At 46.0% G+C, this 24,754-nt stretch overlaps 1 protein-coding gene across 1 annotated transcript; it reads right to left on the bottom strand.

Annotated features, from left to right (window-relative positions):
* Window positions 1–13,021: 13,021 nt before the first annotated feature.
* On the bottom strand, window positions 13,022–23,939 carry ATP6V1E1 (ATPase H+ transporting V1 subunit E1). The gene is made up of 9 exons (XM_071422176.1): window positions 23,738–23,939; window positions 20,282–20,347; window positions 19,300–19,409; window positions 18,770–18,836; window positions 16,896–16,985; window positions 15,566–15,634; window positions 15,112–15,206; window positions 14,205–14,292; window positions 13,022–13,634 (listed from the first exon to the last, which is right to left on the bottom strand). The coding sequence occupies exons 1-9, from the start codon at window positions 23,768–23,770 to the stop codon at window positions 13,572–13,574; spliced, it is 681 nt and encodes a 226-aa protein (XP_071278277.1). The 5' UTR covers window positions 23,771–23,939; the 3' UTR covers window positions 13,022–13,571.
* Between the last annotated feature and the right edge of the window lie 815 nt (window positions 23,940–24,754).

Genomic DNA, 24,754 nt, shown 5'->3' with positions numbered 1-24,754 from the left:
CATGTCCAGCTGTCTCCCAACAGGAGCTCCTGGGGACAACCAGGACAAGGCTCAGTCCACCCCTAGGCAGGGAAATTCAGGACAGGGTTTAATGGATTTGAAACTAGATAGTAACATTCAAGTGTACCTTTGAAGTGAGCTGTGTTGTGCCCTTCCCTTTTTGATCGCTGCCTCACCTTGGCTGACATGCAGGATTTGAGAGACCATGGAGCATTTTGTAGGTCTAACACTGCTGGTCTTGCCTTGACTGAGGGCTTTTTTCCTTCATTTGCAGCCATGGCTTAGATTTGTTTTGGCAAAGGTCTTCCTCTTCTAGAAACGTGGTTATCAAAGTGAACAGCACATCCAGGAGAGAGCTACGTCCACCAGGGAAAGAAGGGACAAAGGATTAATTAGGACTGAGGCTTAATTAGGATTTTCACCAGCTCTAGCAAGTCCCTCTGTGCTTTGCCCCTTTTATTTGGAAACGCTTGGCTCACTTAGCATAAGGGCAGTAAGTGGAATATCTTCTAAATAAAAGCAGCACTGACTCTGTGTGAGCCCAGCTCCCTTGTTGTGAACAAAGTCAGACCAGAGAGCCACTGGGGACTCCTTTGGGCATCCATGAGTAAGAGACCTGCAGGCGCCTGGTGCACTCAAACCCTTGAACACGGCAGGGGAGCAATCTCCCTTTGTGAATCCAGCCAGGCAGCTCCAGGAGCCCAGGCCTCAGCTCTTAGTCTGGAAAGTCCTGATTCCCTTCTGTATCATATGCCAACCCTTCCCCTCTCCTTGCTTGCCAGCTTTCAAGCCTCTTTCCCTCTGCTGGCTGCCCTGCTGTCGGTGGCTGTCGAGGGCAGGGATGAAAGATCACTGCCCACGCGAGCACAGAGCACAGGGCTGGCCCTGCCAGCTGCACACACACAGGCAGCAGCTGGGGAGGCACATTTGCCCTCCTCATGAAATCAGGATGTCCTCCGTGGCCCATGAGTGTTCTCTCTGTGCCCCTGGGGTTTGCCACCCAGGCTCAGCAGTGTCTGTCCATCTGCCAGTACAGGGGTTTGCTCTTGGTCCCAATGCAGGGCTCCCACACGTGATCCTGCCACGTCTACCTCCAGGAGGGTTTAAGTTAAAAATGCCTGTGCATATGCTGTGTACAGCTGTGGAAACTCTTGTCTCTCCTCCTTGATGGATCAGTGAATGCTGCTGCCTGGTCTTTTTCTGAGCAATAATAACATGCAGCAGTGCAGCTTTGACCTTCCTGTTCTGTTTTAGGGCTAAGGTGGCTATGGAACACACTGGGGGGGGTCTTCACAGTCTCAGTGGGAAGCAAGGTGCTCTCTGTGGCCCTACATTTTATCATGCCATGTTCCTGCTTTCCCAGAGACTGCTGGGTTGATTTAGGTAGCCATGAGAGAGCTGGTTGCTGCTTCTGTGTTTGGGAAGGCAGAGAGGGAAGGGAGCATTTGGGTAAAGTTGAGCCTCATCCATCCATTCATCCAGAGAGCAGAGCACCTGGAGGAGGGGTGGGTGGAGCACTGGTTTAATGCCTCTGGGGGAGGAGAGTGACCCACTGCTGCTTCCCTTGCATTGCTGGGGAGGGACTGGGGGAGCCTATGCCACTACATCCATTCATTTTTCTGAAGTTGGGTAACATTGGGGTTGTTTTTGTATTATTGTAAGTTTGTAAAGAATGTAATCTGTCTGTCGGGGGCACAAGGAGAAAACGGGGGCCTTTCTCTTTTTGGGTGAGGCTGTTCTTATGTTGCTGTGCTTTTTGTTGTTGGGCAGGGGGGGTCTAGTGGCCGTGGGGGCAAAAGCCTGGCCCTTGTCAACGGCTTGCAGCTGTCCCAGGGTGACAGGAGGGTGAGCTGAGGCTGCTGCAGAGACCTCCCACACCAAGCTGTGAAAATGCCTCTGCCTGTGTCCCTCAGTGGGGGAAACCTGACCTCTGCAGTGGGGCTCTGCACTGGCACGTTTTGCTGGGTGTGCTGGGATGTGACACTCGAGGACTGGGCTTGCTTGTCCTCAGCTCAGTTGGAAACTGGGCTGAGCAGCTGCCCATGCTGTTCAGGAAAGGTTGGACTGGATGGGCTCAGTTTATCAGCTCAAGGAGTTCGTGCTGGAGCTGCTCATCCCAGCGCTTCTGTCCCCAGCAGGGCCTCGGGGGCTGCACCTCTCCATCCCCTGTTGCCCAGGAGCCCTTTCCTTCCTCCCCATCCTGTAGAGCACAGTGTCAGGGATCCTCTTCTCTCTCCTGCTGCTGCAAAGTTGTGTGAACTTTCCTGGTCAATACTGGAAAGGGGAATGCTATTTATTTTTATATTGTGTATATTTTGTCTTGGTCTGCTGATTACCTTTGTTCCCCAAGAGCGACAGTTACCTCAATAGTTAGTTTAATACTGTGTGTTGGGTAATTTTTTTAAAGAACTTTTTAAAAATCTTGATCCTTGGAGGTCTGTAGATTTTATTTCCATATGAATTGGTTATTTTGTATAAAGTACATTCTTAAAATAGCAATCACCCTTGCTGTATGTGTGTTTTCTTGTCTCCTGGATGGTCTCCCTCTTCCTTTGCAAGGGGAAGTGGATGGGGGTGGGAGGATAACGCAGAGGGCTTTTTTTCAGAGAGACAAAGCCCTGGACTGCAGTCAAGACACCGTTGTGCCACCTGTAATCCATTTACAAGAGAGCACCTGGAAAGCTAATGGGGATCATTTCCCGTTCAGGAGCACAGCTGTCTGCCTATGAACAACCCAGCTGTGGAAACGAGATGCTGTCACTGTTTTCCCCCCAAAGTCCCTGGTGGGCTGTGGGTTTTCCTGCAGCCCAGGTGCGCAGGGAAGCCTGCCTCTCTCCCCAAAACACCCCGTGCTCTTGGGGTGGTCTGTGCCCCCACTTCTCAGCTTTAAAAGTGGTGACTGCCCTGAATGGAGCCCATGGGGTGACGCTGCTAAGGAGGAGCTGATGTAACCTCTGTGACTCCCCTTTGTGCTGGTCAGTGATGCCCTCAGGGGCTGTTAGAGGAAGGGAAAGCCTTTGGAGCCCGTGTGTGGTGGTCCAAATGAATACTGGGCCCAGAAGGGCACTCGCTGTTCGCTGTTTATTCAATCTCCCAAGTGAGATGGGGCAGGGGTTGCAGCAGGGAGGTGTTCAAAGACAGCTTAGCTCTTCCTCACCAGGTATCAGCATCACAGCCAGGCACTGGCCATGCTGGTTCATGCTGGGAGGTGCCTGCTGTAGGTGCATGGAGGCAGCTTGCACTTGGCCATTGCACAGCTGCTCTCTGAATAAATGACTTGCTCAGTTCTGCTGATTCTGCAGCTTTACATCAGGACAAAATTAAGGTGATTCTCCTTAAAATCTGATGCCAGCAAACAGAGGCATGTAGGGATGAACAGCAGAAGGATGGGGGCACAAAGGCTCCCAGGTGCATGCTGCAAGCCTCTTCCTTCTTCTCAGCTCCATCCAGTGAAATCTCCCTCTGTTTCCTCCAGGGCTGCTAACAGACGCTCACATCTCCTGCCAGAACAGCCCTGCAGCGTCGCCTGCTTGCTCTGTGGGCTCCATCTGCCCCTCCTGTGGGATCCTCACTCAGGCTGGGGCTGCTCCCAAGCTGAGCACGCTCTCCTGGCTCTCAGCACCAGAGCTGCCAATGCAAAGATATGCCCAGGAAACATTTTTCCATGGTGCAGGACTCCAAACTCGCTGGCCGAGCCAGGGGCCAGCATCTTTTCTGGCCAAGGAAGCTCAGAGGAGCACATGTAGGCAACTTTCCATCCTGGGCCTGGACCCCAAAGCCACCAGCCAGAGCTGCCCCTGCTGTCCAGGGCAGGCAGATGAAGTCAAACATCCTAGCAGGGTTTTTCCCAGCCCAGCTGCAGCTCCAGCCCCTGCAAAGGCTTCTGAGGACCCTGGCTCCTCGCTCCTGGGGAGGATGAAGGGCTGCTCTGTCACATATCCCCCCTTCCCCTCTCCCCTCCTCAGGGGCCAGAGTTTGGGGAGACAAGAGCAAGCTGTCCAATTTAGGAAGGGAGGAATTTTGTCCCCCTATCAGTCCCAGGAAGTGTTTGGGTCAGAGGGGATTGGCAAAGGGAGATTTTTAATCCTGGGGCTAAGCCGGCACAGAGTGGGGTCGGCACTAATTGGAACCAGTCCTGGGGAAGGGGTGGATGGAGCTGCTCCTTTCAGAGCTGCCTTGCAGCCCAGGCAAAGACAAAGCTTATCTGTGCTGTAGGAAATGCCTTGTCCTGATCTTGACAAAGTGTCAAACCAAGCCACGTGTCCCTTCATTTTTTTTCTACCTTTCTCCTACAGAATTCTTGATTCTTCTCCTCTTCCCTTTATTCCATGGGCTGCCAAAGCTACTCCCACCCCCTTGTACAAAGGGAGCTTTCCTGAGCTTTTAGGCTGAGGCTTTAAACTCTCTCTCTCTAGCCTCCTTCTCCCTGAGAACAGGGATGCTTCCCAAACACAGCTTTTTTCCCCAAAAAAAGCCATTTCAAAGCAACTCACTTGTTCATGTAGGCTTGAATTGGGGATGGATTTGATTAATCAGTTTCAACAGGGACCAGTTTAGTGCCCAGTTTGGGTGTGGAAATAAATGGCAGCCACTCACCCGCATGATGGGGCAGACCTTGTGAAAGCTCTGATTCCAGGCAGGCTTTGCCACAGCTGGAGGATGATGCAGCTGTAATGGAGCTAAATGCAGAATTTTGGAAATGCCTAATGGTGAAGGAAAAACCAGAATGTCTTTGGCATGATCAGTGTTTTTTTGGGGTTTTCTGGCTTTGGGTTTTGGTGGGGTTTTTTTTGTGGAGAAGGGTGTTGGTTGGTTTTGTGTATTTCTCTAAAAAAAAGAAGCATCTTGCAGGTAAAGTTCCCATCTTGAATTTTCTCATTAGTCACCACACTTTAGTGTGGGAGACACCACCTCACAGAAAGGCAGGACATTTGGAAGACTCAGTTTTTGGCTAAAACAAATTATTTCTAAACGCAGAAATGTTCACTAATAGATATTAGGAAAAACAAATGTACACATAAGTTAAAATTTTGATTTTTTTTCTTCCCATATTGAGATGAAAAATGCAACTTCTCCAAGCAGATGGGGATCTCTCAAAGGGTGGGACTCTGTTGTATCTCCTCCAGCACAGAGAGCTGCAGTTTTTACTTGGTGGAGAAGTCAGAGGCACAGGAGGACAAAGCAAAGCCACTGGTCTGGTGGGATGAGAATGTACCTGAACCCCTTGTTCACACCCATGAGCTTGGTCTGAGGTGCAGCATTGGTGCCTGGATGTTTATACACTCACAAAACGAGTATTGGGGTCTCCCAGGTGCTAAAATAAAAGTAAACTTGTTCTGGACCACAACAAGACCCCCCCCCAAATGGCAATTCCCAAGGGCCAGCAGCAGAGACAGAGAGGTTTTACTGGAGGAGGTGGGAAGGGGCAGGGGCTGGGGTTTGCCGTGGGCTGGGGCAGCATTTCAGGGCTGCCCCCTCCTTTTCTGTCAGCTCCCGGAAGCCTCATGGCCACTTTTTAAAATTCCTTTCCCAAAGAGGCTGCCAGAGTGGAGGGATCATAAAAAGTTCAGCCCCTTGTCACGAACGCTCCGATCTTCCGGGGCCGGTGGGCAAAAGTTGTTAGCAATTTCCTCGGGCCATGACCTTTGTTTTGACCATGGCAGAGGAGGATTGCAATCCATCAAAGCCTGCCTGGCCTGGGGAGAGGGCTGAGCATAGAGGGGGGAGCCTTGACCAGGGGCAGGGGGCACAAGGACACAGCTTTGCCCCTCAGGTTTGGTGAGGAGCAGAGGGGGATGCTCAGCTGGAAACTCAAATTCCCAACGTGGGATCCAGTGAGGGAAACTTCACTGTGCAGGCCACAAGAGAAATTTGAGAGTTTGCTTTCATTTTCTTTCCCAAGAGGGATACTGGATTACAATTTACTGCATCAGCAGAGTGGGGAAAGATGTCCAACAGAGCTTGTGCCTAGAGCCAGCCCTGCAGACCAGGCAGCCACATCAGCACCTAATTCCAGCAGGAGCTTGGGCAAAATGGGAGATGCCAGCAGATTTACAACCTCCCAAGCCCCAGCCCCTATTGATCGCTGGCTTTTCCAGGCTGCATGGGTTTTTGGAAGATCCCATAGGACTGTGTTTTGTTAGGAAAATCAGCGGCAAACTACAACTGCCCCCTGGGAAATGGCTGGCTCCCACAGACACCTGCCTCTCCACTCAAGTTCCCAGGGGGGCAATTCATCCCTGGAGCATCCCTGGTGCTCGCCTGCACCCTGGTGTCCCCTTTGAAGACATAGCTGCATATGAAACAAATCTCCCCTGAGGAAATGCAGCCGTGCATACCAGTCTACTCTGCTTTCCTTGGCTGCTTGCCCCTGCCTCCTCCCTCTGATCTCTGTTTCCCTAGGGAAATGCACAGATTCCCTTGGGAAGTTCCTCTGTCAGTTATCCCCCTGATGAGGCCCTTGGAGAACACCTAGGTTTTGGGATCAGCAGGGAGGGTTGCAATGTTTCACTTGTCCCCTTTGGGACACCAAGCATGGCTTTGTAACACCCAGACCTTCCTTTCCAGCCCCATCACTGGTAGGACAACCAGGGCAGGTTTTCCCTAGGAAGGAGCTGTGTGCTCACTTCCAGACACAGCAGAGCATGATATGGAGAAGTGTCCTGCTTATTTCCTTGTTTGACAAGGATCTGTTGAGCTTGGGGAGAAGAAGAGAAGGGAAGGAATTTTTCACACCTCAAAGTGAGAACCTTAGGCTGTGTGAGGTCGCTCCTTGGACTGGGAGGCACACGAGTCCCCCAGCAATTTTGGAGAAGGCAAACCAGAGCCTTCTGTAGGAATGATCTCTGCTCCCATGCCAATTGATAGCCTGTGTAGCTGAATACCCCACCTCACTTCCCTCTGCATCTGTGTTTTGTCTGCCTGACTCACACCAAGCCCAAACTCTCTCTGTCTGTGTGCAGTGCAGTCAGCAGCGCTGGGGTTTGATGTCTGTGCCATCCCCTCACACCATGATCAGTTGTACACTTTGTACAACGGGTGCTGACCCCAGGCCTGCTGCCATTTAGCCCCTGCCACCACCAAAACACTAAACACATCCCTCCCTCCTTGCCATCCTGTGTCCATGCCCATCTCAGAGGCCGTGTCACCTTCTCTGGGCTCACCCATTCTCAGGCCTCACTGAAATCAAAGCCCCAGAAGGTGCTCTCCTTTGCCCAGATCCTGCTCTGCTGCTCTCCCTGCAGCCCAGACACCCCTCCATGCCATGGCCACAGCTTCACGTGGCTCAGAGAGCTTTGAGGGGCACCAAAGTGCTTCCCCTGGGCACAGGCAGGTTTGGGAACAGCGAGGAGCCGGGGCTGGAGCCATGAGTGCCTGCCTTTCCAGCTGGGCTGATGCTGCCTAGGTGCTCTGAAGGAGAGGAGCTGTGGAACATGGGAAAGAGCAGCAGCTTTGGGAGAGCAGCCCCCTGTCCCAGGCACGCCTGGCTCTGTGCCTGCCCCACAGGCGGGTGCCCACGGAGGGAGCAGATGTTCAGGGAGATCAAAGGGGCTGCTCTGCTCTGCTCCTGCATCCTCCTGTTCACGTGTGTGCACACACCCCCTGCGCCTCCCAAGAGACTCCTCGTGCTCTCTAGCTTCTCTCCAAGATATTTTCCTTCCCTTTCTTTGTTTGCTTTCCAAACCCCCGTTTCTCCTTTGGCACTCCCAGCAGGGGAAGGCACCCTTTGCTCCCACTAACCATATCCAGCCTCACGGATTTTCCCCCCTGCTGCCCTGCGTCTGGCACTTGGTGCTGCTTGGGTGGGAGGCACAGGGACCTCCTGTCACCCAGGGGGGCTTTGCAGCACCCCATAACCCCCTACCCACGATGGCTGGGAGCAGCTGAGGGGTGTCAGCTTCCCACAGTGACCAGGAAACCCCCTGGAGACGTCTGCCTTTGCCCCCTGCAAATTCCTGCAGCTCTCTTATCCCTTCATAGTTCTGGGGAGTTTCTCAGCGTCTGCTGAAGTCCTGAGACCCCTGTGGATGCACCAGGTGTGATACAACACCTCTAGCACAGGGTGAAAATGCTTTTCATGCTTTTCACCAGCATGGAAAGCCTTTTTGATACATCACAGGTCTCCAAAGTAAGCTGCATGCAGAGGAAAACACTGTTAGGGTGCAAGAGGAGAATACAGTTTGCACTATTAATAAATAAAACATATTAATTTCATATTTATATAATCCTTTTTAAACTTATAGTTTTGTTATGCTTTATAATATAATCAGTACAGTAGTACCTGCATACATAATTTATACCTGTATATATATATATATATATATTTATACCTGTATATATAATTTATAAATCAACATATTTATTTGGGGCATATGCCCCTAGTATATGTTTTTTACTTTTACCAATATGGGTGCACAACCAAAAGGGCTGGCTTAAATTACCAGCTAAAGGTTTGAAATCAAAGCAAAAGGTGAAGCCTGAATGCCAGAAACTCAGCAGCATGGACACCTCTTTATGGAGATAAAGTAGCCAAGCTTTGGTGAACTCCAAGGTTTTGCTCCAAGGTTTTGCTCCAAGGGTTTGCCTCTCTCCTCTTTTTCCCCCAGCACAACACAGCCAGAGACCTTCCAGTCACTACATGTAGCTGGTGCTCCAAGAAAAAGGGAAACACAGGATGAAAAATGAATGGTTAGCACAGAGCAATAAAAGCATTCAGATGCAGGGAGATATGGTAGCAATGTATTAAATGGGGAACAGAAAAAAAGCCAGATGGTTGATCCAATTTACTTTACAACTCCAGATGACTTCACAAAGAGGTCACTTGGTGAAACTGAAAGGCAAATGCTTCAGCTTGGATGAAAGCAAACAGCTCATGCCTGCCAACATAACATGGAGGAGACCAAGGAATGTCCTGCAGCAGAGCAGCACTGACAGAGCTGGAGAAGGAACATTTTCAAAGGTTTTTAAGAGGTTATCACCTTTAGCCTGCGTTGCAGCTGTAGCCACTGTTATGCTGGGATTAACACTTCAAATGCCAGGATTTCAGAGCGTGAGTGATGAACTGCTCATGCTCCTCATCAAGAGCACACAGAACAGCAGCACTTCCTGCCACACAGAGGTGGGATGTGGATGTCTTCAGTGCTAAAATTCTCTTATGTCCATTCTAAAGTCCAACAACTCAGCAGTACTATCCCACAAAGCCCACCAGTGGTGGCAAGGACACCTGGCAGGTCACTCAGGCAGCAGGTGAAGGGAGCCTCCCAATTCCTGGTGTCCCAGCCCTGACTACAAACAATTCAAAGGGCTTGGAGTTGAGAGCAGAAGCATGGAACTGTCTGTGCTTTAACTGCTTTATTTTTTGTGCAGGAGGGGAAAACAATAATAATTTAATTTTTTAGCATTATTAATTTTCTTGTGCTGCCACCCAAACACTGCTTTGGGATTAACTCTGGCATATTGCTGCAGGAAGTGAGGCTCCTCTCTCCTTCTGCAGCCCTCTGAGGAGAAGCACCAGCCTTTCTCCAGAAGATGTTCCAAAAAGGTTTTGTCTGTGCCCACCTGAGTAAAAGTGGCCTTTGCTGGGAAAAGGAGTTACAGTGGCACTGCAGGCAATGGATGAAAGAAGTTTTGCACAAGATAACTGCCCCTCTCACTACCAGGAATACTTCCATGTGCCCCTGTCTCCCTTACTTGCGCTCAGTTCTCCAGCTAAGACAGCTGTTCCCTTCTCCTGTCCACTTCCAGCCCCTGTATTTGGGATCTGCAGCCACAGAACATCCCCAAGGTTTGCACTGGGGTGGGGTTTGTGCATCCCTTGGTGTTCAGGCAGTGCACACGTGGGCCAGGGGCTGACTGAGCTCCTACAAACCCTCTTGGGACACAGGAAGGAAAAACAGCCTCTAGAAATGCTGGGGGAGACCACCCTTGATATTTTCTTTGCAGTCTCTCCCGACAGATCAGCCTTGAACTGGATAAAATAACGTGGTAACCTTGATTTCCACAGCTTTTGATTCCCAGCATGTACCAAGGGCTGGGAAATGACATTTTTGGCCCATCGTCAGTTTGATTTTAACCCGAGAATGCTCCTGTACAGATGTTTTTCTTGCTTTCTCTAAAGCAAAGCCAAAGAAACAGTATGGGATGCTCTGAATGAGATGCCTAGGAAGACAGATTTGGGGTTTCCCAGCCAGCTCTACTTTGGCTGAGAGCAGCAGGAACATCCCAGCCCTGGAAGGGCCTTCTTGTCACGGCCTGTTCCCTGCAAACATGTTTGAGAGGCAGGATGGGGCCCCCACCTGCCTCTCTGAGCTGCCTGTATCAAACAGCACACCCAGCTAAACCGCACTGAAGTCTGTCTGGGCTCTTGCTTAGGGCTAAACACCTTTTGCCAAGCTGCTTTGCTGCACTATCAAGCCTTTGCTCTCCACAGTAACAGCTCAGAGTTCACTTAACTAAAGAAAATTTTTTGCTTTGAATTTTCCCCTGGGGTGGTTCACTTTTTTCCCCCAATTTTTCTGTTCCTCCTTCACTGCACTTTCTCTGGAAATGAATAAATGGGTAATTTTCTTTTAACCTCCCCAGCTATTCCAGGCACAGGCTGAAATGTGTGTCCATGGAGGTGGCCCCAGCCTGTGTGTGCTATTTGGCTGTGTAAGGGATGAGCTTACACTTTCCTCTTTTCCAGGAGATGCATATTCTGCTTGCTAACATCAGCAGGTCAGGACAGGGGCATCAACAAGCAAGGTACCATCCTTCTGCCAGCTTCTGGGTGTTTTCTTCCAGGCTTTCTCTCTTCTGGACACTTGCATGCACTTCCAGGCATCATTCATACATCCTGATTAATGTTAATATGCCTAGGTGTGAAAACTACCTTCTAAAACAGGGTTTTGATTCGGATGTGCAGGAACATTTCAAATCTTCTGGTGACTACTTAAGTGTCAAGCCTGCTCTTAAATTTCCCACTGCCAACTCGGCATAACAAGTGCAATATTATCCATTTCCCTAACTCCTTTTCCATTAGGCTGAACCATCTCACTGTTAATCTGCAGTGCTTGCCTCTCCCATCACAACTTCACAGAGAATTTTTCCTCATTTAACGCCTCCTTTGTTCTCTGTATTTGTCCAGTTTCTTAAGGTGCTGATCTGGCTTAGGGCTTGTTTACTGTGCCCAACTGGAATATTATGCATGCTTATACAAAGATGAATAAAGATCAATATTCTCACTGATTTGCCCTGGGCATCGGGCTGCTTTCAGCAGTACAGCTCAACTTACAGAGCTGTGCTGCAACAATGCTCCAGGAGGAACTCTGAAATTATCCTGAAGTGCTGCTTTTGCTTCACATGTGACTTGCAAAAATCTGTGTACAAACACTGAAGGAAACTTGGATGAAAACATAACAGGGTTGGTAACTACACTAGGTACACCTGGATGGGATATCCCATTTTCCTCTGCATCTCTAAAAATCTTGGTGATAGTTCCTCTTAGCTGGAATAAAGGACCAGGATGTTCCAGATAATGCCTCAGTCAGCTTTGGGGGAGCTATAGGGGGTACAAACCCCCTAGTCCTGGACTCCAGCTGTGAGGTACATAAATCTGAGACCCTTTCTTAATGACCTGCTTTGAATCACTGCTGTCATTGACTAACACTGAACACATTCCTGGGGACACCAATTTTTTGATCCAAGTGTAACAAGTTTCTTCCTCTTTCCTGAGAAGGAAGATGACAAAACTAACAGAGAAAAGTAAAAGGTAGATAACTCCAACATCTTCCAGTGTGAGAATCACAGTCAAACACTTAGCTAGTTACTATTTGGCTTTTCAAAAGTATGCAAGACCTGGATTTGTGAAGGTCTTGCTACCTTCATGAAAGAAACAGACCATGATATCCTGAACAAACAGTCTCATTTTGTCACAGACAAGCATCTGCAGATAGCTCACTGATGAGCTGGATGAAACCATCAGAAAGGACCAGAACACTTCTGCTTCAAGTAGTACTCTTTGAATCCAGAAACAACACAGCTAAGCATGCACATGCAAAGGCTCATCCATCACTACACGTGTGTCACAAAACCAGAGCCCAGTGCTTTGTCAGGAAGCTGGATCAGCAACTGTGACAAAAAGCTGTAACAGGTATCCAAAATCTAGAAAGAGGGGGACTTCAATCCAGACACACTTATTGCCCAGCACAGAAATGTGCTGAAAAGCAAATGAAGAAATAAATGCCATAACCATCTATGTGGAAAACAGGAGCTGGCACCTAAATGCATCAGCGAAGAGCAGTAAAACCAAAAAACCCAACCTTGCTAAATAATCTTATTTCCTAAGAGCAAACTTAAAGCATTTCTTCCAGAAACAGATTAAATAAGCTTGGAATCAGGATTTCCTTAGCAGTCAATCTCCATTTGAGAGGAATGAGACAATAAAAGGCTTATCTAGCATTTAGAGTCTACCTTACATGAAGGCACACACATTAGAGCCTCAGGTTAAAAACACTGCATAAAACCAGTGTTGCTGCAGCTTGGGAAATGCCCTTCATGGCACAGTGTAAAATTCCTACAGTTCCTGGTTCACTGCAATCCTTAGAGAAAATGATTTCAAAACATATTTAAGTTGTAATTAATCAGCTGCTATTTTCCATGGAAGAAATCTCAGAATTGAGATTAGGAAGAGTCAGGGTACAGTTTGGATCTCCTGCACAGAAGCAACAGCCTTGTGATGGGAAATGGATTGTGTTTGTTTTATCTAAGCAGCACAGTTGTGTTACTGTAGTTTTCTCCTTTGACAGAAGATAGAGGGAGCAGAACTACTGACCCATTTTTCAGGGAGAATGATGCTCTAGAATCCTGGAGTCCTACTCAAAAGCCTTGCCTGCAATCCAACATTATTCCTGCAAATAGCTTGACACTGCTCCTTGCTCTTGAATTCCAGCTTCACAGAAGAACTCAGGTAGGAAGTCCTTGCACAAACAATCCCACTTTTCAAAGGCTGCTGGCAATGCCCCAGAGAGAAGTGACAAGGAAGTCCATACACACACGCATTTTTATTTTAATAAATAGAGTTTTACAGGCTCAGGCTTTTTTTTTTTAATCACATATACAGAACAGGAAATGCCTCACCAAGTAACATGAATTGAACTACTAACCTTGGGAAGGAATACATGCCCTCTAGAACACTGAAGACCATAACTGAAAGGGGACTTGACATCAGCAGCATAGTAATTTACTTCACAGATCAGATAACTTGAGAGAGACATGGCCAAAGCAAAGAGAGTGACCCTAAATGCACCACTTGTCTTTAGAGAGTCACAACAGTGTAAGGAAAGCCAAGAGCCCAAGTGCCTCCATTTCCTAGTGCCACTTCTGGATGAATATGTATGTCTTCACATCCTTTGAGCAATGCATTCTAACCACAAGTAGAGAGGCTAAGCACAGCAGGTATGCAAAATTATTCGATTGAAGAACAGATACTGGATGACACAGTAATGTTAAATTTCAAGATTTTAAATTAGCAGATGCTTTTGCATCCCCTTCAGTATGGCAGTGGAACAGATCCCACCTTCTCTCATAGAGGTTTAGTCCAAAAACTTCCTGTTGGCATTAGCACCAAAGAGAGCCACTCTGATTTCTGGCATCATCTGAAGAGAAAGAACACATCAGTTATGTGAAATGGGCAATAAAACTGCTGCAGGTTCTTCCTGCAGGCACTCTGGGATACTTAGGTTGGCTTCAAAATTAACAAGTCAGTTCATCTGAGCTTGCTGAAGTCTTTCCCTGATCACACATTGCCTGCTACTCCATAGACTGAAAGCACTGCCTGTACTGCAGCACATGAAAGAGATGCCAGATCTAGGGTTTTTGCACTTGGGTGTAATAGGTCTCAGCCAAAGTTTGTACTCAAGCTAGCTTCAGTAATTCAAGTTAGCCTCAGCATTTCAGCATCTTGATTGCAGTGCAGTCATAACCAAGGCTTGCAGTATCAAAATCTATAGAATTTTATGCTTAAGCTTAATTCAAAAGGAATCATTCTGGGGAAAGCCATGTTTTTTGCTGTAATTTGCTTCTTCCCATTCAAAAATAACTTCCTACTTGTCATTCCCAATGAAATCTGATGCCATGCACTATTGTGACACTTTGGAAACACAAGGATTTCATTATAAGAACTAGTTAATTGTATTTTGTTTACCCAGGTTGTTGGAGAAACTCACCTGCTGGGCTACAAGGTCCAGCCGACTTTCCAGGGTATTAGAAACTTTAATTTTACCATCACTGTTGTAGATTTCAACACCTCCAGCACTAAAGATGGACAACAAGAAAAGAAATAATTTAGTGAAATTCACAGGTCAGGGTCAGAATGTAGCAAACATATCCCAAATCAGCATTTATAGACAAGTCAGATACATGGCTAACATTTCTCTTTTTTTAAAAAACAATCTTTTTGATCATGTCTTAACAGGAATCAGCACAAAGAGATCCAGTGAAGCAGCAGCACAAAGCATCTTTGGAGTTATCAGGGACCACATCTATGTGCACAGACCTCATTAGCATGTTTTAAATGGAAATGGAGCTTTGCAATTTGTCCCTTCAAAACAGCTTCTGACTCCGTGTTATTAAGACAGCTGTCACATTTTGGGAAGTGAGGAAAAGAGCTAGAAGTGCTGTTTGTTGGCCCATAGATAAAGATGACAGAATATACACCTTTGTCCATGGTACCTCTATGATACCATATGGAAACAGAGCCTTGCAGACAGAACAGACATAAACCCCATCAAGTGATTATCCTGCAGCACTTCAAGACTCAGGTTGCTTCATCTTCTCTCTCCTTAAAAGACCAGTGGTTCAGTTCCTGTGCACAGTTATCCCCTGCTCCAGTACTGTGAATCAGGCTGGAGATTGCACAAAACTTTTCCTCATATTTTTTGGTGGAGACAGTGCTTGTCTGCAGAAAACTGCAGAGGGTGTGTCTGATAAACTCAAATAAATGCTAGTTCTACAAGAACAGCAGCAGCCACTTTGAGGATATTCCACACTTAATTTTCTGACACTTATGTGAGCTGTGGCTTGAAAAGTTGCTTTAAGTTAGTGTCTTGTACAAAACAATCCGATTTTCCTTACATATCTTCTGGCAGGAAGCTGTCTTGGTCAATATGAACATCCACATCCCTTTTTATGGCGTTTTTGTAGATGGGAATGCTCTTCTGTACAGCAGTCTAGGACACAAGATAAACCTACAGTTAGCACTGACAAATGCTACTGCAGCACCTGGGTTTTATCATTCAATCACTTGTACTAATAAAATGAAGGGATTGAGGCCTTTTTTTTTTTTTTTAATTAAACAAATGCATTTCAGTTTGGCTCTTCAGCCAAACCCAGTTATTATTCTTAATACTGTAGCCATGTCTAAAGTTTCCAAGGTAATATCCAAGCAGGGAAATGACCCCCAACTTTGGAAGCACATTGTAGCTGCAACAGAAGTGCAACAAGCAAAGCCTGTTTCCATATCAAACAGAGATGGGGACCCGAGCAGCAAATCCAGCAGGGCACTGTCAAAATATTCCAGGTGTCTCACCTTAACCATGGGGAGATCCTGCTTCCTGCACCGAACAACTAATCTGGGCTCAAGCAGCTGGTAGAATCCCTGCAAGGAATAACCATTATAACCATTTCAGTTGCAGGAAGTCAATGTTTTCTTTGTCCCAATTGTTTAACCCCAAGAAAGGAAAGAAGCTGATCAATTTGAAAGCCAAGCCCCAACAATATCAGCCTCATTTATTCAGATCTTTGCTCACGAGTTTACCTCATGCAGCCATTCTGAGAGGACAGCACCAATATTTGGGGAAGAGCCCAAATATGGATGATGTTTTTGGAACTCAAGTGCAACTAAACACATGGAATCTCAGGACTGAGGTGCCCAGTTACACATAAGGATCACTGCTGTCTAAGTAGACAGAGCATGCCACCAAGGCCTTGAAGACATGCAGCAGTCTCAGAAGCCTGTTCTAATAACTCCTGCCTCACAGTTCCTGTGGTTACACCTCAGGCTAGAACAGAATAAATTGAGTTTAGTTCCAGTTTGAAGGGACCTACAATGATCATCTGGTCCAGCTGTGAGCACAGATCCCTCACTGGATCTAACATAATGAGCCAAGAGAATTGTGGCCCATTTGCAAGAAGAAGAAAGGTTTTATTTTGATGTAGAGCAACACCAGACCTGAGTGTGAGAAAGAAACAACAGCACTTGGAGGCACAAGCTGAGAAAACTCTGTCATCAAGTGTGACAGGAGAGCTCGTGATGGCTCCTGGGAGCTCACAGCAACAGGACCAGTCTGTGCCAGAAGGAGGCACCAGAGCTCACAGCACTGACCTGGCCAATGCTTTCTGGACTTTCAGCTCTTCATTTCTGGGCTTTGAGGATGTTCTTCTAGGCAAGCAAAACTCTGGTTTCTGCGTTCTGGGCCTGCTTCTGTCACAGGCTCATTCCATACTACAGTAAATTTGTCAAGGCTTATGAAGTCTCAAATGCTGAAAAGGTTTTCAACAGGTATTGACTGCCTTGAGGGCTTGGAGGAGCAGCCTCTGACAAAGGACACTTGATCCAAATCATCACTACAGAGCTTAAGGTGTGCACCCTAAAATGAGTGTGTGCACATCTGCAATTATTCTTACAATGGACCTGCTGCTGGTATCCCAGGTTCTACACCTCAAAGTAAGCCACAACCTTGTCTGCTCAGGACCCAAGACTCAAAGATAATGAAATGATGTTTAAAACTCAAGGATCACCCAGATCAGCATTTGATGCAGACCCCAATACAACTATAACTTTTAGAGGGCTATTTCTTACAAAAGAAACCGAGGGGGCTAGGGGACAATGATCCATTTTTTACAATTTAAATATTTACCTGTAGAACTAGTCCATCCAGCAGTGTCTGGTACCTGGCAGTATCCTTCACCACCTTGGCAAGTCTCTGCTTGGCCTCATTCAGCAAATCCTACATTCAGAAGAAATCAGATCAGCAGAGCCCATCTGTTTGGCATTTGGTTTCATGCCTACCAACTTTCTGTACTTCTATTATAGCTCTCACACCCTGCCAACACGTAAATGTACACTCCAGCTGGTGTTCATCCAAGCTAGACCTCCATCTCTGTGCATGGCACACCATCCCTGCCCAACACTTCCCTTCCTCCTGCCCTGGGCTGACCTCATTACAACCTGACAATAATTCCTTTTGTGTGAAAAAGGGAGAGCTCAGGAGTTCCATTCAAAAGAATGGCACTTAAAATGTTAACTTAGATAAATTAAATACGTAGTAAATAATTGCTTCATGTAAAATAATGCAGTTGTCCAAATAAATTTTTTCAGCTTTATGGTTGAGCAAAGAAATCCAATCTATTTTTCCATCAAATAATATTCAGGTTAGATATTCTTTAATTGTAAGTAAATGCAAATAAAAATTTTAAAGAGAGAGCTTATTTTTAATTTGAAATAGCTCTCTTGATTATCTTTATTCAGCAAATTAGTATTGGATGGGATTGAACTTTAAAGAAATTTTTTAAGAGTCAACTCAAAGCTCCTAAAACTGAACCATCAGAAATACTTCAGACAGAGAAACTCTCTCCTGTCCTACCTCATGGTGTTTAGAAAAAGAGTGCACAGTAACACAATCAGTATGAAGATATAAAACTATCACAGTTTACTGTCATGGTCAAACCTAATTATTCTGTCCTCCCTAGAGAAACACTGCATTTCTGGAACTGCTCGTCTCTCATGAAAGAAGCCAAAGATCTGATAGGGAAAGAAAGAGTGAGCAGCATGTGACTTTAAATGTCTTAAAATGAGGAAGACTGTTTAGAATTACTCAGAAGCATGAGGTTGAGTCAACAAATGAATGAGGAAGAGATTACCCAGCAGAGACTAACACAACAGAGTTAGCCCTTGAGCAATCCACCTTCCTCCTCTCTGGGAATACAATCTAAAGTTTGAAACTCATTTTAAAGAATCAATAAACTAGTGATTTTCTTCTGCTAACTCTTCTTTTTCATGGTAGCATCAACCTAAACATTTATCCCATCTTTTATTTTTGACTTCCACGGGCCTCTCAAGCTTTTCCAACAGCTCAACAGCCCCATCTAGCAGAACATGGAACACCCAAACTATCTCTAGGTGGGAGAGCACAGCAAAGCTGCTCAGTGAGCAGAATGGGCACACACTGCCCGTGGTGAGAGATAAACACAGGAAACCCAAACAAGCCTGAATGCAGCCTGTTCTGATGAATGATTACTCACCCTCTGTGTCAACACACACAATGGTCACCAGAACAAGCAGCAAAACTTTTCATGGCCTATGGGCCATTGAAGGACACAAAAACTCCCACTGAGTGGTGTTTTAAGCCTCCTTGATTATGCCATGCTGGGTTTTTTATATAAACACTGCTTCAGGCAAACAGAATTTCAAAGTTCTACCAACTGTGCAAGAGAGAGTTGTTGCTCTTTAAAGAAACAAGCTACTGTGCAAATGACAGATACAACGCTGCCTGCAACGCTCCTGGCAGACCAAAGTACTTCCCTAAAACAGCAGGTAATGGAAACTGTGAAAATACGAAGATAGCAAAGCTGGACTAAACCCTCAAGGCCTTTTCAGAGCAGCTTGGAAAGCCATTTTTCTATCTTGAAGCAAACATCACTCAATCAAAAATCCTATTTTCTGTAGAGAACAGTTCCATTTCCTAACTTATGGCAGACATAGAGACTGTGTGTCTACTTTGGAGATACTCACTGCAATAAGGTCATCCCTTGCCTTGAGGACCTTCAGCCTTGCTTGATTCATCAAGTTGGACATCTGACTGCAAGTAGCATGATAAAGTTGAATCAATCCATCAGCCTTTGACAGAAGAACTGTAACATTTGCATTTAAAGGTAACAATTCTACAACACTTAAAGCCAAGGTCCGTTCACCCGTCTGAATCTGTTTCTGGACTTGCACAAAAGATTGAACTGCAGAAGCCCTTTCTTGGTGAAGACCCAGCCAAACTAAACCCAACCTGATCATTTGTCCCAGGGTAACAGACCAGGGTAAAGTTCTAGATGTTAATTACATAAAGAAATGGGAAGGATTCTTTCATCACACTGTTATACCATTGTAGCTCAGCTCTGATCATTTCTCCCCAAAAAAAACCAAACTCATACTTATAACTAAATATGTTGTCTACAACTGGAGTGTTTACAGGGCCAGAGAATTTTGTATAAAATGAACAACAAAATGCAAACTCAGGCTCTGAGGTCAGCTGTCTAGCCCAAGCAACTTACATTTTCTTTTGCTGTTCAATTTGCTTCTCCTTCTTTTCATAATACTCCATGATTTTCAGCCTCTGTGTCTGAACAAGGCGACCCTTCTCAATGTTGAATTCTTCTTCTGCCTACAGTAAAAATTAAACAACTGAAGTGGAAATTGATTCCTTGGGCTGAAAAAAACAGAACCAAAATGTAACAGAGCACATTCACAGACAGGATAGGATGATACAATCTATGGTTCCAACCCTTCATCTCTTTAAGTAATTCTTACACAAGGAGGGTGACAGCACAGCTTTTAATTTACTTTTGTAAAGCCTCACAAGACAGAATGTAAAAAACGTGGATAATTGTCCTACTTATATCTGAAAATCCAATCTCAGCTTCCTAATTCTGTCTTCAGATCTTCAGGAATACATGCTTTAGTACTGATTAAATATTTGTGTAAACCTAAATGTTTAAGGGAGATTAAATATTATCAGCAACATGTATGCTGAGTCCAATACCAGCAAGGCATTTCACTAGTGCAGATTGCTGGGGCTGAAAAGCACCATTAATCCTTCTTCAGTAAACATCTATGCTCTAACACCAGGTTAATATTAAACCCAGTCTCTTGTGGCTTAAGCTAAGTGAAGCATTCAGCAAGTAATTCAACTCCTGCCTTAAATACTAATTTAGTGGGGGAAGGTGTTCTACTCAATCCAGTTGAGTCACGTTACCTCTCAGCTCTCCTGATTGCTCAAAAAAAGGGTTGAACTTTGATATGAATATATTTATGTTCAAGAACCACCAAAACATTGACCAAAACCAGCTCTGAGTCATTTTCATTTGTCAAAAGCTAAGAAATGCTATCTTTGTTTGGTACATTTTTGCTATGTAGTAACTAAACAAAAACCAGCTGTAGCTTACAAAGGTTTCTAGTTCTCTCTGAAACTTTCAGAGCAGGATGGGGGAGGCGGTTTTCCTTTTGCACTTACTGACAGTGAACTTCCATTTTTACCTTTGCATCTATTTCTTCAGCCTTTTCATTGGCTTCCTGCTCGATGAAAGCCATCATGTGCTTGATCTGTAACATGAGAGAGGAAAGAAAATGTTTTCTGTAGGAAAGGACATTGACCAGAGGAAGTAGGTGTATATATCTACTCATCTGTACATCCTCCATATCCATTTACTATTTCATACAAGAGTTTTGCAAGGAAATGTCATTGAGCGTACACAAGAGTCAGTTAATCTTGACATATATTACAAGAAAACCATTTTCCCCAATAATTCTACATAACGCTGTTTCACTAGCTGCCATTAGAAGAATGTAATTCAGGTATGCAACCATAAAAAAAAACCCAAAACAAACCAACCAACCCCAAAGTAAATTTGTATAAACACGAGGCTATTTTTGGGTATAAATGCAAAGGTATTTTTGTTCTTCATTAATGAGCCCAACTTTTTCACCCTTGGGATTATTAAATAAACCTCCCAGACTTCAAAAATCCTCAGACAGCAAAATGAGTCTGTTTGTTACGACATTTCCATGAAACATAAAGATTACATAGATGGCATCTCAATGAACCTGGGCCTTCAAGAGGTGCACAGTGAAGCAAAGCAAAGTGCCACTGACCACTCTGGTCAGATCTGTACAGCCACAGTTCCTTTGAACACCAGAGACATTTCTCTTGGGAAACTGTAATAAATTCTGTAAAAACCTATAAGTAAATTCTGTAAAAACTTTGGAGGGGCTGGGGAAGGAGACAGCAGCAGCAATGCTCTGTGACCCAGACCACACCAAGAATGTCACATGCTGCTTCAGAGCTCCACAGGAACCAAGAAGTTCTACTTGAAAAACATTTCTGAAGCCACCTCAAAGCACTACAAAGCCCAGGTCCAGCAGCTGAGAGAGCAGGAAAGCAATCAGAGCCAGTTCTGTTCATCCATCACATGCCTCTCTGTGAGCAGACCTCAGTTCAGGCTCCCATTTGGGGCAGACTGGAAGGACTCATTCCCAACCAAACTGCAACTGGGATGAGGTACAGACACTTCCATCGCCAGATGGAGCAGACCCTAAAACCTACTGCTTGCACTTAGCAATGAGACATATTTTGCAGAAAATTCAGTCTGAATAAACTCACACAAAAGCCTCTATTTATAGAATATTTGTAGTTAAAATGTTTTAAAGAGATTAGAAAGGTGCCAAGGTGAAAAGTGAGCCAATGTGCAGCACTAAGCCCATAGAAATGAAAAAACAGAAGTGAAGAAACAAGTGGAAGATTTTAAACACGTGTTAGCACAGTGGAAGAAGTGAACAGTAACATCTACATCCTCAAAATCAAATCAGCAGGTTTTCTTTTAATTTGTGTCTGCAAAGACTCTCAAGTGCTTGTCCACCTACCCTGCATTTCAGAAAGGACAAGAGAGGCATTTGAAATAAGGATATAATTTTGCTGAATAGCCTATTGTTGAAGAAGACTTGAGAACTTAGCAGCAGCAGCCTTTATGTGACTGAGTCACTTCCTCCAGGGTAGTCGGGTTTCTGAATTTTGGAAAAGCACTTTTAACAGTTCTGGGTGTTCAGGAAACATCAGAGGTGTGTAAAGAAAAGGAATGAGATGGAAGCAAGCTAATATGGAATGCACTTCTCCTAGACTGATAAGACTGAACAGTGTTACTTCCTTCAAAAGCTGCTGTACTCAAATCCCCTTTTGCTTTTTCTAGAAATGAAGAGAGATCCAAAGTGAGATTTTCACATCTAAAAATAGGATTAGTTTTAATAACAGTGACAAAAAAGTATTTTGAAATGAGAGACTTGTTTTAAGGCAGTATTTCCTATAGCAAGGAAGAAGGGGTTTTCCTGTCAGGAGCAGTGTGATCACCCTTTCCAAGGGAAGTTGTAGATGTTAGATGGGCTTCAGAAGTGACCAGATGGAGCAATGTATTAAATACCTTTGACAGAACAACAAAGCAAGTCTGACAGTGGAAAAAGTCTCAATCAGAGATGAGTTTCAGAGTGACAATCATTAGAAGTGTGGTGGCAAGGAGGACCTGCTGGTAAGTTCATACCAGACTGATCCACATGCAGGACTGCCAGCCATCAGCACTGTCCAGTTAACAGGATCATCCTGGACTCAGGAGTGTAAAACACTGACAGGAATGTGCAGATGTGGAATGCCATCAGTATTACATGTTTGACACATCACCAGAGCCTGAACTGACCTTTGAAGTTCAGGTCCATTGTGGCTGAGCAAGACCACCCTAATGTCAGCTTTATTTTTATTATCATAAAAGAGGCAGGGGAAAAAAAAAACCAAAACACACGAGCTTTGTAGATAAAAGGAATACAATGTAATGTTACAATTCTCCTTCTGGAGAAAGGCAACCTACCAATTTTACTTTCATTGTGATGCTTCCTTGCCAAGAGACTATGTTTACTGAATGAGAAAGTGAGACATGAGTACTTGTGATGCAGAGGACGAAGGGAACTCGCCTGATCTGCTCATCACCTGCAGAAACTCCCCAGACCAGCACTGACTGGATCTCCAGGGCCTTTGACACCCCACACCAACCCCAACCCAGCTGAAAGCAGTTTTTTTAGCTGAGGACAGTGTTTACTGTCAACAGGGACAGGGTGTCCTGCCTCTGGAGGGGTGTGCACAGCCAGACTTCAGTTTCCATTGCAAGCCAGTCCCTACTCTGCTTAGGATGTAGAGCTGAAAAGGGCATTCAGGAATGCTGAGCAGCCCACCCACATGCTACGGTACAGCTAACTGCAGCTAACACAGCTACAAACCGAGAAGAGATGGGAAATCCTTAGGGAACCATAGCATCATTATGGTTGGAACAGACCTCTGGGATTACCCAGTCCAACCATCAACCATAACCTTTTATACACTAAACCACTTCAGATCCAGACACCTCCAAGGATGCTGATTCCATCACCTCCCTGAGCAACTCATTCCAATGCCTGACCACCCTGACAGAGAAGTATTTTTTTCAATATCTGATGTGAATCTCCCCTGTCTCAGTTTAAGACTGCTTTCCCTGGTTCTCCCTTCTGCAGGAAGAAGAGACTGGCCCTCATCTCTAAGCATCCACCCCAGCAGCCTGTAAAACACAGTGCTCATCTGAGGCTCTGCATTTACCCGTCCTGGGGTGCAATTAACCCCTGCAGACAGCACACAGCCTGCTCGGGAACCCTCTCGTCACAACCTGGCCTATCACGGCACCAAAACGCCTCAAGGAAGCTCCCGTGGGGCCCATCCACCCCGGCAGGGGAAAAATCGCCTTGTCAGCAGACTCCTCTATCCAAGCCAGGATCCTTCCCCTCCACCGATCTTCCGTTCCCAGAGCAGCAGGCCCGGTAGGGCAGCAGGCCCGGGCCAAGCGCTGCGCTGAGGGCCCGGCGCCGCCAGCCGCGCTCGCCGCGGCCCCTCAGGGGCTCCGCTCGGGCCGGGCCGCGCGGCCCTACCTGCTTCTGCACGTCCGCATCGCTGAGCGCCATGGTGGTGGCAAGGACGGTGACAGGGGCGGTGACAGTGACAGTGACAGTGACGGTGGCGGTGGCGGTGGCAGCCGCAGGCCCTGGAGACGCGGCCGGTGCCGTCGGTGGCCGCGAGCGGAGTCAGATCCGGTTCGGGTCACGGCCGGGGCGGGGGCGCCACACGCCCCGCCCACCGCGCATCCGGACCAATAGGAACTCGACGAACCAATGACGTCACACCGCCATATATGGTGGTCGCGTCGCTGTCACTGTCACTGTCCCGGTGTCATTTACCGGGAGTTAAAGCTGCAGCAGACAGCGCTGAAACGCGGGACGAGCCAGCCCCCAAAGCCGCTTTATGTTGGCAGCAGGGAGAAGCAGAAGGACGCAGGAAACAGCCGTACAAGGGGAGGGCAAGGAGGGCCTGGCAGCAGTGCTGTCACTGCGGCCATTCTTTTCTTTATGGCAAAATTCAAATAAACTTCATAATTCATGAATTATGGCATAACTCAAAAAAACTTCAAATTCAAACAAGCTTCATCATCTGTAATAGTATTGGTTTGTTCTAATTACCAAGAGGCTTCCACTTCCACTCTGCAGGAACATTTGGCGGAAAAGACAAAACCATTCCTCGACAAATCACTGTCAAATGTGCTATTCGTCACATCCATGCTTCTTTCTGATTTATTTCAATTTCCTTACTTTTTTCTCTGCTTTATTTTTCCTGTGTGGAAAAGCTTCTTATAAAACTCTGTGTGTAACTTTGCTGTCTTTTCATATTGCCTTTACAATGCCAACAATCAGCTTGTACTTCGGGTCTGGAGAACGCTTTACTATTACTTCAGGCACCATCTAAATAATACTGAAACCAGGTTTTGATAAAGAAAAAATAACATCTAATAGCAAATGATAACGATGTCTATTATTATAAAATAAATATTGCTAAATAAAATAACAAATACAGTTGGAATTATATCCAGGCTCTGTTTCTTTTCCGTGCGCCCT

The sequence above is a fragment of the Agelaius tricolor genome, unplaced genomic scaffold, assembly GCF_023055355.1.
Source record: "Agelaius tricolor isolate 1412-34295 unplaced genomic scaffold, bAgeTri1.0.p SCAF_3, whole genome shotgun sequence".
In the NCBI taxonomy this organism is placed as follows: domain Eukaryota; kingdom Metazoa; phylum Chordata; class Aves; order Passeriformes; family Icteridae; genus Agelaius; species Agelaius tricolor.
This window is presented reverse-complemented; position numbering and strand designations above follow the sequence as displayed.

What these genes read in the sequence shown, in the direction of transcription:
- ATP6V1E1 (XM_071422176.1), bottom strand. Translation starts at nt 23,770, where the DNA reads ATGGCGCTCAGCGATGCGGACGTGCAGAAGCAG. An exon ending in ATGCGGACGTGCAGAAGCAG is followed by an intron (nt 20,348 to 23,737) that starts GTAGGGCCGCGC and finishes CTCATGTTACAG; the next exon opens with ATCAAGCACATGATGGCTTT. An exon ending in AGCTTCCTGCCAGAAGATAT is followed by an intron (nt 14,293 to 15,111) that starts GTAAGGAAAATC and finishes GTCCATCTTTAG; the next exon opens with TGCTGGAGGTGTTGAAATCT.